The sequence below is a fragment of the Eubalaena glacialis genome, chromosome 11 (assembly GCF_028564815.1).
Source record: "Eubalaena glacialis isolate mEubGla1 chromosome 11, mEubGla1.1.hap2.+ XY, whole genome shotgun sequence".
NCBI lineage: Eukaryota > Metazoa > Chordata > Mammalia > Artiodactyla > Balaenidae > Eubalaena > Eubalaena glacialis.
In genome coordinates, this window is record NC_083726.1 from 57,497,526 (window position 1) to 57,523,108 (window position 25,583).

Sequence of the window (25,583 nt, forward strand, 5' to 3'; positions counted from 1 at the left end):
ATCCATAACGTCCTCCCATTTTCTAGAGAAAGTACTAAAGCTTTGAGGGGATAGATAACACGCTTCAGGAGGTATTAGAAACAGGACATTCCTAGGCCTATCTGACTTCAAAGTTATACTTTTCTCTCTATGGTTTTTTAGTGACATAGGAAGTTCATACTACCATGACTGGTCCTTTTCAATAATAGAAAGATATATTTCTATTGGCATGAGAACTAATTATGCCTTCACAAGTCTGACCATATTCTATTTCAAGAAAACATAGGCCAAATTCATGAACGTGTGTTACAAGAAAAAAAAAGTGACGTAGTAAGAAATTTTAGTCAGCTATAAATATACAAATAACAATAAAGTAAGAAAATTCCAAACTAGGACAAATCTACTCTCCTTCCAATTTTGTATTCTTTTGACAGTGATGCCATAATGGATTTGATGGAATATATGGCTGATGCACATTACCCCAACCTGGAGAGCAGGAAAGAAAAGGATAAGGTTCTCATATCACTAAAACAGAAAAGGGAACAGAAATATGAGCATGAAAGTCAGGGAGACCAAGGTATGAGTCCCGTTTTCTTGAAAGATTAACATGCTATCTTATTCCCAGTAAATTCACAATTCAACAACCCCAATATGGGTGAATTGATAAGGAATATATGTTAAATACCTTTGTTTTCATTTATATCTAGATCTACCATTCATGCATTTATCTAAAGTTTGATTCTGTTAAAATTTTGGTCTAATTCATTTTTTTATTGGGATCATAAATTCTATTGGCTTATCATTGTCATATTATAAAATTTCCCTTTTTCAGGCTGTCTTGGGCTCTACATTTCCTTCTCTCGCACCGCAATTCCAATATTGTGGAATTTAGTTACAACTATTCACATAATCCATACCCTTCAGGACTTCATATTGTTTTATTATCTCCCTTTTTAGACTTGGTATTTCCACCCTATTAAGACAAAATCTGATTTGTCAGTCTTGATAGAAGAGGTATTCTCTGTTTCAAAAACAAATACAGACTCACAAATATGTGTTTCTCATCCTTTTAGCTTCTCTGTTTTGAATTTTCTCTGGCCGCATTATGTTACCAAGTATGGTGCTCACTTTGTGTGTCTAGTGTGTTAAAATCTGTTCAGACAATATGCAGCCATTTACAGCAAAAGATGATGGCACACAACAACTTCTCTGCAATTGTGATGGACTTGGCGCCTCACGCATCCCACATGTCCCTTGTTGTCTGTTTGTCCCAGACAACAAGGGACAAAGAAAAGTTTGTTCCAGACAACAAGGGACAAAGAAATTGAGAAACTTTAAAAAGTTTCTCAATCTCTAGATCTATGTCCACTCTGGAAGATGACAGAAATCTGCAACATTGAGAAAGAACTCTGTTTCAAAAACAGTTTCTTTAGCCCAGAAGTCAGATAAGCAACTGTCTGTTATTTCTGCCACATGGATTTCACAACTGTCATTTCCACAGCACGTACCATTGCATCTTTCCACTAATATCATAACAGCTTACAACCAATGAGATAAAATCTCAAATACTTTTACCTTACTCTGATTTTTTTTTTCCTCCTAATTAATAGGACTGAAACGTTGCTCTAAATGTTTTTGGTCTCTAGACGATTCTTCTTCATCAACATAAGTCATGGACCTGAACATTGTGTCACCTGGTAGAAGTCTGGAAAAATTAAAAGAAACTCCAAATCACTAACACACACATAATGTTTCTCCTTTCATTATCTGGATTTCACTCATGTTCTTTTTCACAGATCCTTTTCACTCATCATCTGAAGAGAACAGATGAATCCAAAGTAGATCAAAGTTCTATTTCCTGGGTTTATTCCTATTCAGCTTTCCAGAAATGCACACTCATTACTGGGGTGCTGAGGAAATATATAGGTTCCTTCCATTTAGTCCTTCAGATGAATCTTTAATCCAGTCACTGATTGTATGGGAGGTGAGGCCAAAGAAGAATGGCATGAATCAAAAACATGCTATAACCATCAAACATTCCTAGGGAGTGCAGAGCACATCCTAAGGAGAACAGTGTAAGGCTAGAGAGCACTGCTTCCAAAATCTATCAAAGCTCCCACAGAAGCTGCCCAAAGCTTTCCACTTAATGCCCCCCTAGTGACCAGAACGATTCTAAGTGTAATTATTATTACTTTAATAGCTTGAGAAATTTATATTCCTCTAGTAAGAACTTCAGTAAAATTGAGGGTGATAATCAATATGCATCACTGTAATCATAAACATTAATGTAAATTAGCTTTGTGATTGTGCAGGCTTATTGCATTCTTAAAAACAACAGATAAAACAATTATAATACAAATGTTGGGTAACTCCAAATCTTTTCATACAGCACAAGAAACAGTAATTCTATCACAGAAAGTCTATAGGTACGGTCAATCCTCATTATCCTTGGGTTCCATATTTTTGAACCTGTGTACTCACTAAAATGTATTCGTAACCCCCAAATCAATACTCGCAGTGCTTTCACTGTCATCCACAGAGATGTGCAGACTGGGGACAAACTGGAACCAGCAGCTACACATGTTCCCAGCTGAGGTCAAAGAAGGTGACACTCTGCCATCTTTTTCCAGCTCTCATACTATAAACGTGTCTCCCTATTCAGTGCCACATTTTCCACACTTTTGTACTTCTTATTAGTGACTTTGCTGTTTGAAATGGCCTTCAAGCATAGTGCTGAAGTGCTGGCTAGTGTTCTTAAGCACAAGAAGACTGTGATGTGCCTTACAGAGAAAATATATATGTTATATATTTTTCTTTCAGGCATGAGTTATAATGCTGTTTGTCATGAGTTCCATGTTAATGAATCAATGATACATATTAAATAAGGTGTCTTTAAACAGAAATGCACATAAAACAAAGTTATGTATTGATCGATTGATGAAACTGTGACCAGCGGCTCGTAGGAACCTAACCCTGTATTTCTCTTAGGAGCGGAAGCTCAGTAATCAATACTTCAGTGTCCATGTCAATTTCATAGAACATAACTAACTAACTGGCATAATGAGAATCAACTGTATCTTAGCACATTTGGATTATGAATATGTTCTTAAAATAGAACAAAAGCAGGGAGAGTACTCAGAGTTGTGATCTTGGTATCCTAGATGCCCATCTTCTGATCTCTTCTGTCTGTATGGACACAGAATATGTTGCCCAGGATCATTTCAGTGGACTTTAGGCCATCAACCACACCTCTCTCCATCTTGCCCTCATGTATTAATCACATTCACCTCCTTTGCTACTGGAACTCTCTATAACTCTTCCCCTTTAGGGATTTCATTTATAATATTTCTTCTGCTTTGAATACTTCCCTTCCTTTGATTAATGCTGTATCCTCACCCTCAAGTTCAGCTCAAGAAACATTTCCTGATCACAGCTTTGAGATTTGTTTCCTTTTTATATAGTTTCATGGCAACTACTATGTTTCTTTACTCATGTGTATCATAACTGTTATTAGAGAAAGGTGAAAATATCTATTTCATATTCTGTAAGCATATCTGGTGTCTGATGGCTTGGTGTGGCTTTCCAGTGCCAAGCCACTACTTTGCACATGGTAGATGCTCAATGTACATCTGTAGGATAAATGAATGAATGAAATTATATAAGGTTTAGTCCCCAGTTATGACACTGGATTACCTACACATCCCCACCTCTGATAATCAGAAACAAATACTGTGCATAATTGGTATTTCTGCCACAGTTGGGGATCTCATCTTAGGGTCAGATCCATGAATCACACATCTGCATATGTAATTCTAACTGGCTGAGCAAATTCTTGCTCAAGTACAGCCATCTAGATTAATTGTTTAAAAATCTCTCTGGAATAGATCAATTACTCTGCCAAAGTCACTATTTTTGTAAGAAATAAAGAAAAAAGTATTCAAAGGGTATTTCCAATTTTCTAACATAATTTTTCAAACTTAAGTCACTCACAGCACATGAAAATATGAAATTTAATTTTTATAATGTCCTTTTAAAGTAGTTAATTGAAAAAAAACTGTTGCATATTCCCAATCCTAATATATATATTGTTTGAGGGGGCAGAGAACGGCTCCTTCTTTTGAAAGAAACATTCATAGAAATAGTTTGCAAATTAACCAGTATAGTTCAGGAAAGTATTTCATGCTAGACCTCACTAGGACCTTTTAGAAATTTAACCCACATATATCTATCATAAATCTTTTCTAGTTAGTTAAAGAAGAAGGCATTCAACAAGGACATGAAAAGTAACTCACAGAATATAAGGGAGGATCAAAAAAAAGAAACAAAAAAACAAGCTTGGATGCTGCCATGACAAAATACAATAGACTGGGTGGCTTAAACAACAGGAATTTATTTCTCACAGTTCTGGAGACTGGAAGTCCAAAGTCAAGGTGCCAGCCAACTTGATTCCTCATGAGAGCTCTCCTCCTGGCTTGCAGACCAGTTGCCTTCTTGCTGTGTCCTCAAATGGCCTTTCTTTGGTGTGTGGGCATGGAGAGAAAGAGATCTGTCTCTTCCTTTTCTTATAAGGCCACCAATCCTACTGGAGTAGGACCTTACACTTATGACCTCATTTAACCTTAATTACCTCCTAAAAGCCCTATCTTCAAACAGTGATATTGAGGGTTAGGATTTCAACTATGAATCTGCGGAGAAGGCACAATTCAGCACAGCTTAAATCAAACTATAAAACGGATTGCTCCAGAGTAGGGATACCAACTGCTTCCACCAATGACCACAGACCCTACAGCCTATACCACAAATCCCACCGACTCCCAACACTGACACTATTTTTATGTAGCTTTTGGATCATGGACTATCTGCAACCATCTCATCTGAATGTGTTCTCTGGGGCATCTGTTTCTTCACATCAGTGGTTTCTGAATCAAACCTGGCCTTGCTACACTGGGTTAATGGGTCCTGGGTACTCTAGGTGAAAGGAATTCTATGAAAGTAAATTTCTGGCTTTTTACCTGGGGAGGCAGGAAATCACAAAGTTGGGAATCCCCTATTTACAGGAAGGATTTTCAGAGATATATGATGGCCCCAAAGAATGATCTATGTCCATTTCACCACCTGAGTAGTAGGAGGCATAGGGGAGATGCCACAGCAAATATGAGTAAAAGCCATAGTATTCTTTTAGAACTGATTACTGACCTATTTATTTCTTGCTTCACCCTCTGTTTCCAAACCTTATTGGCACAGGTTGCTCTAGTCAGATTTACTATCTTGCGTGAACCTAATCTGCAATTTCATTCTATAATAGTTAATATCAAGATCAACACAGGAACACAGGAACAACTACCACGAATCAAATACTAAAAATTCCTAAGCATGGAACTCAGTACTATCTATACATTATAATCGTTTATTCATGACAACAACCCTGACCAGTGGATACCATATGTACATATACAAACATTTTTTTCGTTTGCAATTTTACAGACGGGGAAACTGAGGATCCAGGGTCAAATGCGTGGCCCAAACAACAAAGTGGCCAAGTCCACATTTCATATCTGTTATCTTGGAGCTCATTATTTTAATGGCAATGTTCTTCTGCCTCTCACGGGGCTATTAAGCCATTAATAAACCCTCCGGAGATCCCAGGACTTTGCAGTTCGAAGCTCCACTCAAGGGGCCAACTCTTGTCAGGTACAGTTTTGAGTCCTCCGGTTGGCTACTAAATATTATTTCATTAGACAATCTGGTATAGGCATTTTGACATATACCTAGATAGCCACTTAGCTATAGAGAAATTATCTAATTGTAAAGTTACTCATGAGTGATTAGTAAAAGCAACACGTGGTTTTATTCTTGGGAAATCATATATTACTCTATTTTTAAAAGGGCAGCGAGCAGTTATTGTTTTGTCTCTTCAAAAGCCTTCCTTCCTCTGGGAAGAGTGTCATCCTTCCTTTAGGGAACTGCTCCTTTCCTACACCAAATACAGAGTTCCACTCAGGCTGCCAGTGTTAGCTCCTCATTCATCCACTGCCGGCAGGGGCAGACGAAAGGAGGCCAGACCCTAGCAGTCTTCCCTAGAATTTGTCTAAGTATAATTTAGGGAAGAGAGGCAATCTCTCTCATGTCCAATTTGAGACTGAAATATGAGATGGAGAAGCCGGTAATCATCTTCCTTGTGTCGGGGGGAGGATACCGAAGTAAATAGACAAGGCTACCCCACCAGAAGAAAGGAGAGAGCAATGTGATGGACAGATGGAAATCACCTGCGCTAGTCGACCTGGAAGACTCTGGTACCCGAGTCCCTCCTCTGACCTGTATGCAGGAATGTTTTCTCTTTAGACCTTAGGGGGTTTGAATAAGGGTTCTGTCATTTGCAACCAAAACATATCTGCATAAAACATGTAATGAGAAAATACTGTATTTTAGAGAAATTTTAAGCCAAAAATCAGGAAAGATATTCTTATTCTTGCCAGGCCATAAATTAGTAAGTAAGTTCTTTTCCTAAGTCCGTAAGTAAAATGTTCACTGTCTAAAGCACATATATCAAAAGGGATTTCAGTAAAGTTTCTTAAATTTTCTCTGTTGAAAATAACCTTTAGTAATAATCCAATAGTATGTGGACTGGATTAGCAGCCTTCTGTAGCTAAAGTATCTCCTTGAATAGTCTCAAAGGCCTAAGCATACTTGGGATCTGCCCTTGATTCCTGCCTCCTCCATCCCTGCCTTGAGAGGGACAAGGAAAGTTCCATGGGCATTATTTGATCCCTATTTCTGTGCCTTGAAGTGCCTGCCTCTCACTTGTATTCCCATGAAAAATGGCAATGGGATTTCCACTTATGACTCCTTTTTCATTTGAGATACTGAAGGCTTCCTCTTCTCTAACAGAGATCTGAAAAAGTAGCATATGTACAAACCTTCTCATGACATAATATAAGCTCAATGACTAAGGACATCCCATAGTCTGTTCTAGCCCTTACTTAAAATTTACATAATTTATACTGTAGATACACAACAGTCTAAGCCTTCATGTTTGTACTGATCAGTATAATCTAGGTTTTATTCCACATAACAAAACTGCAGAAGCTTAATAAAAAGTTCTTTCTTACTCATTCAAAGTATAAAGTGGACCAAGGATCTTCCCCTTGTAGCCACATCATATGAAATAAGGTCGTGGGAAAAGGGAAAAGGAAGATCCACGCCAGCTGGAACTGCCTTGTCCAGATGTCCAGGGATGACAAACATCCTTCCACTCACATTTCATTGGTCAGAACTAGTCACGTGGGGACTTCCCTGGTGGTCCAGTGGTAAGGAATCCGCCTTCCAATGCAGGGGACATGGGTTCTATTCCTGGTCAGGGAACTAAGATCCTACCTGCCATGGGGCAACTAAGCCCACGCGCCTCAACTAGAGAGCCAACGTGCCGCAAATTACAGAGCCCACGTGCTCTGGAACCTGCGCGCCACAACTACAGAGCCCACGCTCCACAACTAGAGAGAAAACCTGCAGGCCACAACTAGAGAGAAGCCTGTGTGCCGTAATGAAGAGCCCTTCTGCCGCAACAAAAGATCCCGCATGCCACAATGAAGATCCTGCATGCCGCAACTAAGACCCAATGCAGCCCAAAATAAAATTAAATAAATAAATAAATAAATAAATAAATAAACAAATAAATAAATAAATAAATAAATAAAAGGGAAGCTGGGAAATATTCAAGAGCACATGGAAATTTGGTGAGCAAAATGGTTTCTGCCACACTGGACCATATTTCCTAGGAAAACCTTAGCAATATCTACATTCATGGATGAAAAAATAACCCACCATGGCGTAGGTATAAGAAGGACACAACCTGCTTGCACAGGGCTGTCCAAGTGTACCTGGTACTTTCTGGGTTTTGTAAAGCTAAGCTGAAAGTCCTAGGTATCTTAATTGCAAGGTTAGAATGAACTTCTTTTCTGTCTTAATTGCTGCTAAGATACAGCACTATATGACTTATTTTCATAGTCTCCTTCATTCTGCAAACATATTTAGAGCACAGAGCAAAATAATATAGTGAGCTTATTTAAACTTTAAAAAGAATAGAAAAATACACATTATATACTATGGCCACCAACCTCCTATGCCTAAAACCTTTTGCTTGTTGGCCTCCAGTAAAATAACCTCAGTGGTCTGATGCTTGGTCCCTTGGGTAAAGTAGTGCATCATAAAACCATCATCCTTCCTTTAGCACAATTGGCAGTTACTGCTCACATAAAACAGAAGAGTAAGTTGCCATGGAGACAAAGCCAACTCTCCACTTTCGAATGGCTGATTCTTCCAAGTCATAACAGATATTACCAGAAAAATAACATGAGGTACTTACAGAGACTGGCAGTGCCAAATCTGTGTTCTGTCATTGAGTAGCTAACCATGTTCACATTATCTTTTGATATAGTAACAAAGACACACATTGCACTGAAAGATAATCCAACATAATCACTGTTTACAAAATAAATCCTTATATCTGTCTAAACAATGTGGAAAGTTTAAATCGTAATATGTTTTCTACCTCTAATTAGTGCTTTATTAATGGGGTGACCACTCTCCTTGACCTATTTGCTGAAATTCGTTAGAGCTCCAGGAGACCATATGGATGGCCAGATGGGGTACTGTAATTTAATGCCATTATTCTAAGGATGAAGTAAAGGGTAAACATAATTTGCATTCTTTTCCATCCATCCTGCATGCCTTTTATTAGTTTCATTTTTAATTCAGACATAAGAAGGGAAGATATTACCTTGCTACCAAGGCCCAAATGCCAACTAATTATTACAAGAGACTCCGGCCCCGACATCACAGGCCAAGCCTCTGAACACACTCCGTCTTACCCAGTGACCCCACCATGGTGATTAATAGGTTGAGTGCTAAGCCCTAATGAGTGTCAGATCTTAGATGTTCTCTAGGCTAATGTAATTAGCACTATGTTGAACACAATATTTCAGTTACTTGGTAGAGAGACTCATTATACTTCATAGTAAACTATATGCCTTTTTGCTTTACATCTTTGAATTTATTTCATAATCATCAGCCTAAAAGGCCTCTATAAGTAGAGATTTTTCAAATATTAGAGAAAAATTTAAATACAATATTTTAAAATCAAATATTGATTTGCTCTTAACAACAGTTCAGAGATACTTGTTGAAATGTAAGTTTCTGGACTCTACCAACAGAAATTCGGATAAAAAAGGGTTTGGGATAAGACCCAGAACTATGCATTTTTAATAACAGACCCATGATTCAGAAGCAGAAAATCTGTGGCCCATACGTGGAAAAGCACTGCCACTTTAGTAACAGGACCAAGGTCTGTGTCTTAGATTGAGTCTATCAGACTTTTTGTTTTAAATAGTTACTATGTTTCTGAAAAAAATTATCTGCACCCACATAAGGGGAATTGATTTCATAATGAGATTACAGTTTTAAATGTACCAATATTTCTTGTTAGAAAAATTAAAAACTAATTATCAAGGTAAGACATGGATGTTATTCCCAACAAACCATGTAAGTGTATGAGTTCTCCATGCAACAGTGGACATGGCAGGTAGTAACAGTTCTATCCAGCAGGCAATGGACCTGGAATTACTTTTCTATATTTAAGGGAAAGACCAAAGGGTAGCTGAATTTCTGATGACTTTTCTCCATGGCAGAGATGATGTACAAAATGTCTCAGCTCTAACGAGTAAGGCCTCTAAGGACTTTTTCCAACTACTTACTCAGAACTCACCTAGATATTATCATCTTCAATCACTACCTACTAAGTATTGTCATGTGTCTAGCATTGCTTTCTTAAAACAACTAGATACAAAATCCCTGTGGATCTTTAATTTACACCTATTTTATTCATCTACTACCCTAAACATTTTAAGGCAGTTTTTTCTAAATTGCTATTTTACCAAACTACAGTTTTCTTGATGAACTTCAAAAGACTTCTCTTTTGTGCTTTTTAACATTTATATTGTATGTATTAAAAATGGGAAAATAAGAGCACAAATAAAATAAAAACAGTTATTTAATGATAAATATATATTCACTTATTTATAATATGGCATTGAGATTTACTGGTTTGACAAAAGTAATTACATTGTTCTTCATTCTAAGCCTCCTTTTAGAGCCAGCCTGGGAGTGGAAGAATGTCATATGATCATGGTACGTCTATAAATACAACATGCTTTCATTGGATGGAGAATGATTATTGAGGTAACAAGCTCTATCTGAGACTTGCTCTATGTTATTTTATTTCTTCCTCTAGAAACCCTGAACTTCCCAGCAACCCCGCCCCTGCCTCTCGGTAGGGTAGTATAAGAGTTCTGACCAATGGAAGGTGTACAGAAATATCGTTTAACCCTTCCAGGCCTGGCCCCTAAAATGTCCCAGATGATGTTCCACGCTATCTGTGTTCATTCTCTGTCCAGCTGGATGGAGTACATTTAGGGAAGACTACAAAGCCTTAGGTGATGGCACAGCCATTAGATAAAACATTACTTGAGCAAGAAAAAAGCTTGAATTCCCTTAAGACCCTGGGACTTTGAGGTTGTTTGCTTAAAACTAATAAAGTCAATTGAGACTTGACTTAATTAAAAAATTACATAAATTTTTGTGTTGCTTATAAGTTAGTCAATGATCAGCTCAACTGAAAATTATTAATGTATGGAACCCAAAATCCAAATTCAATAGACTTACACAAATTCACCAGAGGAATCTGTTTCAGTTATATTTAAGAAGGGGGAAAAACGAGATATTTTAACATTAGCACATTTTGGAGCTCAGGACAAGATGACTTTCTGCATTGCTTTAGCAAAACATTATTAAGGAACACCTGACCCATGGGACAGAGGAACAAGACCAGCGTACAGTATCTACTGTTTCTACAGTCATCAGAGATAACACAGGTACAACCTTTAAAGCAACTGTCCAGTGGAGAATCTCAGAAAGTGTTTTAAAAGCAAAGGTTTTCATTGACATATCCAAATAGCACTTTAAAGTTACCTTTTGGTACTGGAACAGAAATGCATCAATTTAACCTAACCAAAAAGGTAATGGAGACATACAGTGGATTAATGTAAAATCACTGACATACAGAAAGTAGAAAATACCCACCAACACACACACACACACACACACACACACACACACACAGGATTATTTGGGGATCAAATTTTTACCTTGGTAGTACAATAAGAAGACAATACCCTAAAGAATAATTATTATGTCACTAAACAAATGACCTTGGTGGGGCAGTACCTGAATCAGCTTTGTGGAAGGCCTTGCACAGACCTGGCTCTGTCACTTACTTTATGGAGGTAAGAGAAAGGCAAAAGAGCATAGTGATTACATGTGTGGGGTCTCAATTTCTATCTGCCACTAATGAGCTGCTTGACCTGGGAAAAGTACTTTATCTCTCTATCTCCTCGGCTATAGAATGGAAAGAAGTAATTCTTATTTCACAGAATGTTAAAAGAATTAGGTCATATGACGCATAGCAAGCATTTAGAGAGGCCTTAGCTGAAAGTAAATGTGAACACATGTTGGATATTATTCCTAACGGTGTATCCCCATCACTATGAACCATATTATCCTCACCTGTAAAGTAAGACATTGAAAGATGATTTGTATAATTTCTTTAAGTGCTTATATTCTGAGCGTATATCTGTATCTTAAAGTCAAATATCCAGTTGAAAATGAAAACCCTAAAATCTAAATATTTTAAGTAATGACTAAAAAAAATCTGTAGACAGTCTTGTCTGCTGTTAGGATTGATTTAAAGCAGATAGGTGACATAGCAATGAATTAATAATTACAATAATTTTTAACAGTCAGAAGTAATATGGTGCTTATTTATTCATTATCCCTTATGAATCATACCCTCATTTGAACATGGAAGGTAACAAGATAATCGTCAGGTAACCATTTAAATTAAAAAATGTCATATTTAATAAGTACTACAGAGATAAGGAATTATTTTATCCACACGAACTTGAATGGATCCAGAATGTACATGATAACACTCTATTTTGCAACTTAAAGTGAATTACTTTCTAGGCTTATAGATTGTCAGCAACTTGAGTTTCTTTTTCATTCAGAAAAAAGCAACTGTAGCAATATTAGGAAATGATACTACCATTATAGTATAGACTCTATTCCAAATTAAATGGAAAGGTGCCACCCTTGAAAATTCCATAATTTAGTAAAGCTTAGTTTGTGCAAAGACATCCTCGTTCAAATAAATACTCTAGTAAGACTCAGAATGAAGTGAATAGTTTAAGATGTTGAATTACTAAAATCACTAAAAATTCAGTCCTAATTATACTTCTGGTTGGTTTTAAGTGAGGATAATATGAAAACAGGGCTTTAATGTACCAAGACACTACATGTAAAATACTGTGGCATGGAGCAATTGCTTTCTTAAACCAGAATTGTATTTAGTCCAAAGAACCTTACCTCCTGCATACATAACAGCTAGCATAGTGGATGATATCCATGCTATTTCACTGTAGGTAGCGTTGAATATTAGCTGAATTTCTTTGAAGAAAACTGTGACAGCTTTGGGAAATGCATATGAAAATCCAATGGAGATAAAAGCTGCTCCAACCACTACCCAGCCCCATCCTCCATCAGGAGGTGGATGTAGCGGTGGGGAGCCTGCTGGGGGTGGCATTTCCACTCCTCTATTTGGAATTCAAGTAACCTGCATTAAAAAAATGAAATAACAGTTTAAGCCATATTTCCATTTTCATAAATCACTCTTGGTAGTTATCAAAATAATATTATAATATTTTTATTCTATTAACTACAACTATGTAATTTTTTCATAAATATTTTTTAATGCTCTGGTACTCAGAAAGTTATCAGAAAATTAACCAAAAAATTGGAGTGAGGTATGTAACTTTGTTATGGGTTAAAAATTGAAAGCATTTTGTTTATGGAAACAATTACTCAAAGAGAAGTTGAGAATTCAGATTATACTAAAGTACCAACCAAAAAACAAGAGCTATCTCAATCTGATTTCTAAGATAAATGGAGCCGTCATCACTTAGAATAATTTCTTAATCCAAAACATTTAAGATTTTCTATACAAAGGTTAACAGGACCTTATATTACATCTGATGAATTTTACAGAATTAAATAGTAAGCATATTTTAGAATTTTTCCACTTTAAAAAAAATTATTTATTTATATATTTTTGGCTGCATTGGGTCTTCGTTGCTGTGCACGGGCTTTCTCTAGTTGTGGTGGGTGGGGGCTACTCTTTGTTGCAGTGCGCAGGCTTCTCATTGCAGTGGCTTCTCCTGTTGTGGAGTGCGGGCTCTAGGGGCGTGGGCTTCAGTAGTTGTGGCACGTGGGCTCAGTAGTTGTGGCTCGTGGGCTCTAGAGCTCAGGCTCAGTAGTTGTGGCGCACGGGCTTAGTTGCTCCGCGGCATGTGGGATCTTCCCGGACCAGGGCTCAAACCTGTGTCCCCTGCATTGGCAGGCAGATTCTCAACCACTGAGCCACCAGGGAAGTCCTCCACTTTTAATAATTGACAATACTTAAAGACATTTTAGCAGAGATCTATTTTCTAAAATTATAGGATTAGAAATTGTGTGATTCTAATGAATTAATTTTAATGCACTTCCAAAACTGGTGATACCTATCATTTTATGAATGACACATTTTATGAATTCTTCGTAGCAATGATATGCTCCCAATCAAATGGATGGTATGTTATTTTTATTCAAAGAAAGAGACTTTCTTTTTGGATATGCCTAGGAACACTTAACTGCTAGCTTTATGGTATAGAGCACCCACTCTCTTGTGGAAGAAATGATCACATATAGCTTAATACAACTGAAATTAAATTAAAAAAATCTTGGTTCCCTAACATCAATGTTTCTTTGTAGAGCGATGCTGCTTGCTTGGCCTTTAGCTGTAATCGCCAATATTTCTCAGCATTTTCCTTTTACTACTCTCATTCCATTTGTGAATATTTTTCAATTGGAATGTAGAGGAAAAAGGAAATGCTTGTCTGTTGGTAAGACAATATAGAAAATAAGCAAATAAAAGCTAAATTTGCCACTAATTCAGGAAACCTACCAAAAAACTAAACAGGTATCTATGAACAGACACAGAGGTTTAATTTTTGTTTGATGTCAAACTGTATCTAAGATATTTTTGGTGATCTTCTATATGCACCTTCCAGATTTTGAGTGAAAACATTCTTTAAAGTTTTCTAATTTGTCCATAGTTCTACCCAAGGACTTTGCCTTCAGAAACTCATATAGGCAAAATGATAAAAATGAAACTTAAAATAGGTAGAGCACTGTTTCCCTAGAATAAATACTATGATGATGAGTATTAGAATGGAAGTAACAATATGGACAATTATTACCTTCACTCTTTTTCTGAATGTTAATTTTGGCAAATATACTTAAGCCTTTTTAACATAATATTTTACAGTATTTCATAGATGGAGGGAAATCGATATAATCTGCAATTAACAGATAACAGGGCTGAAGATTAAAATGCTTATTTTACATTATGTGAGTCAGGCATATCTGCAAGGAAGTTCTCAGACATTCAGCTTTAATCACATTTTTTTTCTTGAGTTTTTTCAGCTCTATTGAGGTATAATTGACAAATAAAAGTGTAATATATTTAATGTGTAACATGATTTGATATACATATACATTATGAAAGGATTCCCACAATCAAGTTAATCAATACATCTATCACCCCACATATTTACTTTTTTTGGTATGAACACTTTATATTCTACTTTCTTAGCAAATCTCAATTATACAGCACAATATTATCAACTATAGTTACCATATTACACATTAGATCTTGAGAACTTATTCATCTTATAACTGAAAGTTTGTACACTTTTACCATCCTCTCTCCATCTCTACAGCGGTATTATGTAGAATTTGTCTTTCTCTGTCTAGCTTATTTCACTTAGCATAATGCTCTCCAGTTTCATCCATGTTGTCCCAAATGGAAGGATTTCATCATTTTTTAAAGCTGAATAATATTTCATTGTGTGTGTGTGTGTGTGTGTATACATTTCTTTATCCATTCATCTGTCAATGGACACTTAGGTTGTTTCCATATCTTGGCTACTGTGAGTAATGCTTCAGTGAATATGGGAATACAGATATCTCTTCGAGATAATGATTCCCTTTCCTTTGTATATGTACCCAGAAGTAGAACTCCTCAATCATATGGTAGTTCTATTTTTAATTTTTTGAAGAACCTCCAAACTTTTTTCCATAGAGGCTGAAACAGTTTACACTCCCACCAACAGCATAAAAGGCTTCTGTTTTCTCTACATTCTTGCCAGTATTTGCTATTGCTTGTCTTTTTGATAATAGCCATTCTAACAGGTATGAGGTAATATCTCATTTTGGTTTTGACTTTCATTTCCCTAATGATTGGTGACGTTAAGCACCTTTTCATGTACCTGTTGTCCTTTTATATATCTCGTTTAGAAAAATATCTATTCAGGTCCTTTGCCCATTTTAAAATTGGGTTATTTGTGTTTTTTGCTATTGAGTTGTATGAGTTCCTTGTATATTTTAGATATTAACCTCTTATTGGATATGTGGTTTACAGTATTTTTTCCCATTTCATAGGCTGCCTTTTCATTTTGTGGACAATTTGCTGTGCAGAAAGTTTTTAGTTTAGTTTTCGTTTAGTAGTCTCACTTGTTTATTTTTGCGTTTGTTGCCTTTGCTTTTTGATGTTAAATCCAAAAAAATCATCACCAAGGCCAATGTCAAGAAGCTTACCCGCTATATTTTCTTCTAGGAATTTTATGGTTTCAGGTCATGTTCAAGTCTTTAATCCATTTTGAGTTGATTTTTGTGTATAGTGTAAGATGGGGGTTCAGTTTCATTCTTTTGCATGTGGATATCCAATTTTCCCAGCACCATTTATTTAAGACACTATCTTTTCCCCATTGTATATTCTTGGCACCTTTGTCAACAATTAATTTACAAAATACATGGATTTATTTCCTGGTTCTCTATTCTGTTTCACTGATCTATGTGTCTGTTTTTATGACGATACCACACTGTTTTTATTAGTTTGGTAATAGAGTTAGAAATCAGGAAGTGTGATACCTCCAGCTTTGCTGTTCTTTCTCAAGATTGCTTGGCTACTCGGGGCCTTTTGTGGTTCCATACGAACTTTAGGATTGATTGTTCTATTTCTGCAAAAAATGTCATTGGAATTTTGATAAGGATTGCATTGAATCTGTAGATTGCTTTGGGTAGTATGAACATTTTAACAATATTAATTCTTCCAATCAATGAGCACGGAATATCCTTCCATTTATTTCTGTCTTCAATTTCTTTCATCAGTGTTATAATTTTCAGTGTATAGATCTTTCACCTATTTGGTTAAATGTATTCTTAAGTATTTTATTATTTCTGATGCTATTGTAAATGAAATTGTTTTCTTAATTTCTCTCTCCAATAATTCATTGTTAGTGCTTAGAAACACAATTGATTTTTATATATTGGTTTTGTATCCTGCAACTTTACTGAATTTGTCGATTAGTTCTAACAGTTTTTTGGTGGAGTCTTTAGGGTTTTCTATAATATAAGGTCAAGCCATCTGCAAACAGACAATTTTACTTCTTCCATTTAAATTTGGATGTTGATTTCTTTTTCTTGACTAATTGCTCTGACTAGGATTTCGAGTACTTAATCACCATTTGTTTGTCCTGATGTCATTAACTGATACTTATAGTTCTGGATTTTCCTTCCAGTTTAATGCTGAACCAAGGAATGGAAGGATCCTCGCGTAGGTTTTTGGCATATCTATTGGGTTTTTTTATTGCCTTCTTTTATTTCTCCTTTTGGATAATTGTGGTAAAGGTTCTCTTCTATTTTTGAATTAGATCAACAATTACATTTTATTTTATTTTATTCACTTTATAACACTGATATAGTTATAAAGCAAGAATCAGCAAACATTTCCTGTAATGGGTGAGATAATAAATATTTTAGGCTCTGCAGGCTGTATGGTCTCTCTCATAACTACTCATCTTAATAGTTTTAGTGCAAAAGTAGCCACAGACAATACTAAAAAAAAAAATGGGTGTGGCTGTTCCAATAAACTTTTATTTACAAATTAGACCAAGGCTTATAGTTTGCTGATCCCTGTAATAGAATACCATTAGAAAACCAAGAAAAGAAAGAAATTGTACATAATCACACTATCCTTACACAATATTATTAGTAATTTTGCATATCTCTTATCATTATTTTTCTATATTCCTATATTTGTGATGAATTTAAATAATATTGTAATCATATAGATTGTATAGATCTAATTGTGTATACTCCTTTTTCAATATTATTTTTTATTAATTGTCTTTAAGTTCTTTTTTTTTTTTGATTAGATAAGTGGTGCATTCCAATTTTTACAAAATATGGAAAATGCAAAGTATAAATACTTGATAAAATACTATCAAATAAAATCTTCAATTGCCACCATGGTTTACAGAGAAAGTATCTTCTCCCTCCCATTTTTTCTTTTTATATCTATCTACACCTGTTTTTATACCCATACATTTAGAAGTGCTGTTTGGAAAGCCACCTCAAATTATTGTTTCAGAAGTTGGGGTAGAAATGACAAAGGCATCTACCTTTTTATTAGGGACTGTGAAGAGAAATGTTGTATAATTTAAAAAGTTTTAAATGGTAGAGGGAAGGCAAATCCATTTTATTTTTCCAAGAAGATACAATAAAAGCATGATAACAAGTTACTTCTCTCTGACTACATACACACAGACAATATGGCTCTAGATATAGTGACATTAACTAGATGGAATAGTTTCAAAAGTTCAAATTGCTTGTCTCTTACCTTACTGATTTAAATGTATTATAATCTAATTAACCTATAACCTAATCTATAGGTATACAAAAATGAATAAAGGGATCTCTAACTCAAATATTGAGTACTTATGCTAAGTGCTTATTAAATATTTATTTGCTCAGTTAAATTTCCACAAAAGCCCTATAAGATGCTGTCCCTATCTTTTAAATAAGGCTAAAGCTCAGGAAATATTAGAAACTAGACCCAAGTAAAATAATAATGTCAGGGACTGGATTTCACTAATCACTGCTGACTCTTAAAATTACATAAATAGAATTAGAAATAATACTCTTGGTTAATGTATTTAGAAGAGGAAACAAGAAAAAAAAAATCCTAGGTATTTTTTATTATGTCCTCTCTGCATGTCTAAAATATTCTTATGGGTCAAAAGAGTCAAAGACGATTTTCAAGACTGTAAGAAAATAACTTGAAAAATTCTCTCCATGGATACATTTGTATGTTAGAAACCTACCCAAAATGTCAGGAAAACTATAGCATTAAGGTCAAATGAAAAGCTTTCACCACAGACAAATAATGCACACAGTGTAGATTCTATTCAAAAATGGACACATCAGAGCAGGGACACTTCTGTAAGCTCATTAATATTCTACAGATGCCAATTGTTCTGATCGATCCAAAACACCGTACCTTGTCAAAGAATGATTTTGAAAAGATTTGAATGTCTTCAGAATGTTTATGGTCTGCTTTTGTAATCATTTTTGCTTTATTGGAAACAATAAAAATTTGTCTACCCATCTATCTATCATCTATCTATGTAATTTGGTTTCTCTTTGGTCATGATTTAATTCAACATGATGGATTTACAGCATATGAGCACTGGAAATAGCATCTTTTAAAAAGTATAATACTTAAGGAAGACAGAGAAGGAAAGAGACAGATTGTAAGTATTGGTTAAACCAGCTGAAACTAGCACTCGGTCTTTGGAAGTTGTCTAAATAATCTGAATTTATATATTATTGAATTTTGTTACTATATTTTTAAAGTAGTCAAATTTCTTATTGCGTGGAAATCAAATAAATCTAGAATAATATTAAAGAAATACCAAACGGCACTTGTAAGGGGTAAACTACTTTTTGTTGTATTATCAGAGTGTAAAAACTATCATGAGGTTTAAAGTCCTCATTCTGCAATTTTCCTGCTTGCATAAAGGAATCTAAAACATCTTTCATTATTAATTTATGATTTTAAACTATTGTAGCTTTTATCACCTCTATATTCTAGAGTAAACACTTAGAAATACAACTCGATGATTTATTTTTCAGCCATTTCACAAATCATAAATAACATTTCTAAATAATCTTAAATCCATTATTTTAAAATCATTATATCAATATAAATATTGAAGTTTACTAATATTCAAATCATGTTATTACTATTAATATTGAAATTTACTAACGAGCTAGGTTGATGTTGGGATTTCCATTTTATAGACAGAAATCTATGCTCATAGAAAAGTGAAGTGCCCTTTAAAAAAGCATTATATGATGGAGTTATTTTTTCCTCAATACTTTGTTTTTTGTATTATTTTTTCATAGTTCACCAGTTTATCTCAGTATATGATCTTTTATACTCTTTCTCCAGCATATTTACTTGATTTTAATTATAATTGCATCCTCCTGGTTGCAAGTCACCACTCAGATACCTCTTCACTTCCTTATCTCCAGCTGTCTTGTTTCTTCCATTTAAATTGACATCTTACGATCTCTTAGCTGAATCATTGCAAAGTAGACCAAAATCAATTAACCCTTGAAAAATTCCACTTCCAAGATTATCACCTGTTCATTATTAACAACTCGAGTTAACCAATAGTTCAGACCCAATTCATATACACTCATTGGCCTCACATTATTTTCCTGTGCACAATTCTGTAATATTTTATACAACTTATGGCTATCGTATCTTGTTCCTTTTATTTGTGGGCATAATCAAGAAAAACAGAGTGAAAAGTATAATTTTACCTGTTGACAGATGCTCGCTTGAACAGATTTCTTTGGATTATGTGTGATATTAAGCCTTGTCACTATTGCTTGAAGTGTGATATTTGAAGGCAATACAAAGGAAGAGAGGTAGAGCAGACTCTGGATTATCTAAAGAAATAGAAAAACAGGGGTTACATGTATAATTGAGGTCCAGAAGCCTCATTAGAGTCACTACCTTTAATTCATCCAATAAATTTTGACCCTGTTTTAATAATTAACAAAATTGAATATATATATAAATATATATGTGCATATATATTTGTCAATCTATTGATAGAATTATTAGGTATGAACAAAATGATGAAATGTGTACAGGAGAAAAAAAATTAGAAGTATGAAATGAAGATTAGTTTTTTTTAAAATAAATAATGGTAAATTACATATCTACCATTGTGAGAAGGAAATTTATTGGCATTCATTAGCTGTCACTCAAATAATTCCCTATACTCATTTAAATAATTTGCTCTAAAATTCAACTAAATAAAATATCTATTGACAATGAAAATAAATATAAAATTTAAAAGAGAATTATTAGAAATACTATCAATAATATACATGTCTTACAATGAGACACATTGAGTTATGAAAATGAAACAAAAAGTATTTTAGAAATCTTGTGATTTAGAAGTCAAATGTCCTAATCAGATCTGGGTGATAGATGAATATGCTAATAAATCTCCCTAATACATCAAATGCCTTTATTTCAACTTAAATCTGGTACTGAGTATATAGATGCTAGTACTTACGGTTTATTTTGCTTGGGTCAAGCATTCCTTTGCCTTGACCAAAGCTAAGGAAAAATTAACTCTGTCAGTTAAATACCCAGTTGCCTGCCTTGCATCCAGGGCCACCTATCCTAAAGTGTTGAAGGCGATGCAACCACCAGGCCAAATGAGGTTTGTATGAGAGGATGAGGAAAGTCTGTGATCTAGTTGCCTAGTCAGTGAGAAACTGAGGGTGGGTATTAGAATGAAGATTAGTAGTGGAATTAGAAAGTCATGGATAAAATCTGAGAAATAGATAAGGCTAGGATTAAAGTTTTAACTTATGCTAGGAATGGAGAGTTCACACTCAGTAGGTCTCCTACATCTGGGATAACAGCAGGGAGAAGAGGCTTACATCTGCTCTGGACCTACCAAGAGGCTTGGGAGCCTTTGTGACTTTTTTAAGCCGAGTAATTCAAGGGTGGCAGCTCCACCCTACCACAAGTAACTGGCCCATCCAAATGCAGAAAACCCTTCATATATTTGGAGGAAATACATTTTCTGTCAGTTTCCTCTGGCAGAGAGAGCTGCCTGGAGTTTAGGGCAAAGCCTCAGAGGAAAGCCTCAGGCATTCCTGACAACTGGGCTCTGACCCTCCATCTATGCTTAATTATCATCATGGTTCATGGAGGTCAGCATAGGGGCCAGAACAAGAGAACATGACAAGGCCACATTTTAAATGCTCACCAACATTTCTACAAAATTGTCACAGAGCTTTAACCTGACTGGTCTAGTTTCCTCCAGAAAGACTAACCCGTATCCAGAGGTTTTTTCAACAAATTGGCCTATAATCCAGGAATCCTCTGTGATAGTTATAACTATATTAATCTATTTTACATCTCTTTCTCAATACCTATTAAACTATCATATTTTTATACACATTTAAGCAAATAAACTCGTACAGTGCATATATTGGTCCTTAGTTTTAAAAATGAAAGTCAGTGTTTTAAAATTTGTGTGTCTGATGAAAAAACCAAGAGAAGAAACAACAATCCTTAATATAGGAAAGCTTTCCTTTAATTCAGGAAAGAAATTATTTTGGAGACTGAGTCCAGGTAGGCATAAAGCTTAAAGCTTATTCTCCCCTACAAAAGCAGTGTTAATTACTATAGCTAGAAGCTGGGCTGTGGTATCAGCTATCAATAATTTGGTTTCTTAGCAATTCACATATATGCCACATGTTTTATGATGGGTTTTACTTATAACAGGGAGCTTTAAAAATGCTTTAGAGCTTTCAATTTTTTAAAAAGATTCCATTAGTTATCATAATCCCACGAACTAAGAGGAAGTGGTATTTTTAATCACATTTATAGATAAGAGCATAAGGAATCGGAGGTAAGAAGTGATTTTTCCAAAGTGTAATATTCAGTAAGTGATCACACTGATACCATGACTAGTATCTTTCTGTTAGGCCCATTGTTACTGATTTCACCTTAACACACCAACTTGGAGGCTGCTCTTTCTGCTTATAAATATACTCCTTCTGTTTAATTTTTATGGTGAATTTCCAAATTTCTATTCTTGCACATATCCTTTTCTGTCTTGTCCATCAGAATTCAAATACCTGTTCTTTGGAATACTAAACGCCAACTATCCTTCAAAGTCTTTAGAAAATCGATCGTTATTCCGGCTTATTTACATGTCCTTTCTATAACGTTTTTGAGTATATAGACTATAATATATCATTGTCGTTAACAAAAAGGTGGCTTGATGACTCCCGAAAACATCTGTCTACTTCAAGTGTTTTTCAAAAACTTTATGTGGTAGGATATGCTGAAGCCCAAGAATTGTGCCTTCCCTTCTAGAAATCAATATGGGTTGATTAATCTATGGAGAAGAAGGTGTAGGACAAAGGAGTAAAGTAACTATTGAAGTGATGGTCAATGCTTAGATCCTAGTGCTATATTCAAGGCTCTTTTCTCATTCAGTTGTACAGAATATCAGAATGTGCCTTTATATACTTCGTGAATAATAATTCTTCAACTTCCTAAATCTAACCAGGCTGTATCAATTTTATGAACCCTTATCAACAGTCTATGCAATCCAGAAGTTTATGCTTCAAAATAGCCCAGAAATAATGTACTTAGCAAACTAAGTCCCAAATTAAATCAATAGATGTTTGGAGACCATTGCCTTCACTATAAATTCTTTTAGGTAGCCTATAGATAAAGCATGAGTTGTTCTTCACATCCTCCCTATAAAGTGAACTATGTTTTCACCTATAGGAATTAGTACGTTCCTTAGAGAATAATGAACTGGTCTTTTTGCTCTCCATTCCCTCTTTATTATACAAAGGATGCAGTAACATCAAATTAATGTACAATGTTTAAACGGTGACAACTCATTCAGTTTTATAACGGGAATTAAACTGAACCAAATCTTTTCTTTTCCAACATGTAATTGAATTAAAATTGGAATCTAATCCTGGGAGGTTATTTTATTCTTCAAAGTGGGCCACCTTTTACATCCTACCGACTGATTTACTTTGACAACTAGACAGCAGAGATATCAATAGTGCATAGCCCCCAAAATGTCAGTAACACAAAACCTATTTTTAGGTGTAAACTAGTGCTGTAGTTAAAGGATTCTGAGAATGCTAATTGATAACAAGGGTCAAACTAACTAAAGATGTTTTTGTAATGGGAGAATTAGAAAAAATAATATGAACCAGCACCTAATTATTTATGAAGAATTGGATGACTATCCCATATCAGACAATTCCTCTGATTTATAATACTATACTTTTAGAATTGTGTAAAAGCAGTTGTACAGAGCTGAACAGTGGCCTTCAAAAAGATATGTCCATGTCCTAATTTCCAGGACCTGTAATATACCTTATGTGATCCTATAGACTGAATGCTTATATTCCACACCCCCCCAAAAATTCATACGTTGATACCTAATGATACTTGGAGGTGGGGCCTTTGGGAGGCAATTAGGTCATCAGAGTGAAGCCCTCATGAATGGGATTAGTGCCTTTGTAAATGAGACCCCAGAGAGCTCCCTTGCCCCTTCCACCAACTGAGGATACATTGAAAGACGGATGTCTAAGAATAAGGAAGAGGACCCAACCAGACACTGAATCTGCTGGCACCTTGATCTTGGACTTCCCAGCCCCCATAACTGTGAGAACTACATTTCTGTTATTTATAAGTCACCTAGTCTATAGTATTCTGTTATAGCGGCCCTAACAGACTAAGATAAAAGTTGGTACTGGGAATGGGGTGCTGTTACAGCAAATATCTAAGAATGTGGAAATGGCTTTGGAACTGGGTAACGGGTAGAAGCTGGAGAAGTTTTGAGGTGCATGTTAGAAAAAGGCTATGGCCATAAGTGGACCGATCATTAAGGGCAATTCTGGTGAGAGCCAAGAAAGAAAAGAGGAGAGCTATAGAGAAAACCTCAGCTTTCCTAAGTAATCCTGAACAGAATGTTGGTAGAACTATAGAGGGTAAAGGTCATTCTGATGAGGTCTCAGACGGAAATAAGGAATATGTTACAGGATAATGGGGGAAAGGCGATCTTCATTATAAAGAGGCAAAAAACTTGGCTGAATTGTGTTCATCTTCGAGTTCTAGTGTCGAACTGTGAGTAATGAAATTGGATATTTAGCTGAAGCTATTTCTAAGCAAAGTGTTGAAGGAGTGTCCTTGGTTCCTCCTGACGCCTTACAGTAAAATGAGAGAAGAGAGAAATGACAAAAGGACAGAATTGTTAATCAGAGCTTGAAGATTTGAACAACTCTCAGCCCATCCATATTGAACAGAATGAGCATATATGATTGGAAGAAACTCAGTGTATGGACAAAACACCATTTGGTAAGATTAGTCGGCCATCTCAGCAGAAGCAGGAGCTATTGTGGAAAACAATGGAAGAATAACCCCAAAGATAATTCAGAAATCATCAGGGCTGCCCCTCCCATCACAGGCCCAGAGTAAAAGGGCTCCAAGGGCACAGTGAATTCAAAGGAGGGGCTGCCTGAACCTATGGGACATTGGGGTGTGCTGCCAGGTGCTGCCTCACAACATGGGCTCTGCTCTCTGCACTCCAGCTCTGTGCTCCTTGGCTGCCTCAGGTGCAGATCCAATGGGCTGTGGTTTGGTGTCATGGTGGCCACCCCTATGGAGGACACAGGCAGCAAACGTTGGCAGTGTCCACACTCCCCCATCATCTCTGCCAGTGTACAGAGTGCAAGAGCCATGGGGGCATAGCTGCATCCACCTAGATTCCAAAAGATGCCTGGCAGAGCTCTCACTCAGGGAGAGCTATGGGTACAAGAGCCCATCCTGCAGGGGCAGAGCCCAGGCAGAGAACTGCAGGGGTGGGGCTACTACAGAAAGCCCCAACTAGGGTGACGCCCAGTGTACCCTGGGGACGGAGCTGTTCTTAAGATCATTGGAATGCGATTCCATACCCAGGAGAGTCATAGCCAGGGAACTAAGACCCGTGAGTGCTGGGTGGGTGAGACTGAAGCCCCAGTGGGTCCAGAAGGTAGAGCATCCAGACAAAGATCATTCTTGACCCTTAAGGTTTAATGTTGGAATTTGAACTTACTTGGGACCTGTTACCCCTTTCTACTTTCCCATTTCTCCCTTTTGGAATGGGAATGTCTCTCCTATGCCTGTCTCACCATTATATTTGGAAAATTTCACAGGTTCACAGATGGAGAGGAGTTTGCCTCAGAATGAACCATACGTTAAGTCTCACCCATATCTGATTTAGATGATACAAATGAGACTTTGGATTTCAGAATTTGAGTTGAATCTGGAATGAGTTAAGATCTTTGGGACTATTGGGATGGAATGAATATATTTTGTGTGTGCAAAGGACATGAATTTTAGAAGACCAGATAGGGAATGCTACAGACTGAAAATGTTTGTGTCCCCTCCCCGCCCCCGCCAAATTCATAAATTGTTACATAATCCCCAGTGTGATAATATTTGG

The 25,583-nt window shown here is 35.9% G+C and overlaps 1 protein-coding gene across 16 annotated transcripts in view; it reads right to left on the reverse strand.

The window, feature by feature from the left end:
• Window positions 1-25,583, reverse strand: part of SLC16A7 (solute carrier family 16 member 7) — a 166,441-nt gene that overhangs the window by 46,378 nt on the left and 94,480 nt on the right. For 15 of the 16 annotated variants that reach the window (XM_061204301.1, XM_061204293.1, XM_061204300.1 and 12 more), the window contains 2 exons: window positions 19,855-19,983; window positions 12,454-12,700 (listed from right to left, as the gene is read on the reverse strand). In XM_061204301.1, the coding sequence (XP_061060284.1) occupies window positions 12,454-12,670 (217 nt within the window). In that variant the 5' untranslated portion in view covers window positions 12,671-12,700; window positions 19,855-19,983. Of the gene's footprint in view, window positions 1-1,554; window positions 1,647-12,453; window positions 12,701-19,854; window positions 19,984-25,583 lie in introns of those variants that run through there. The other variant, XM_061204307.1, reaches the window with a different exon arrangement.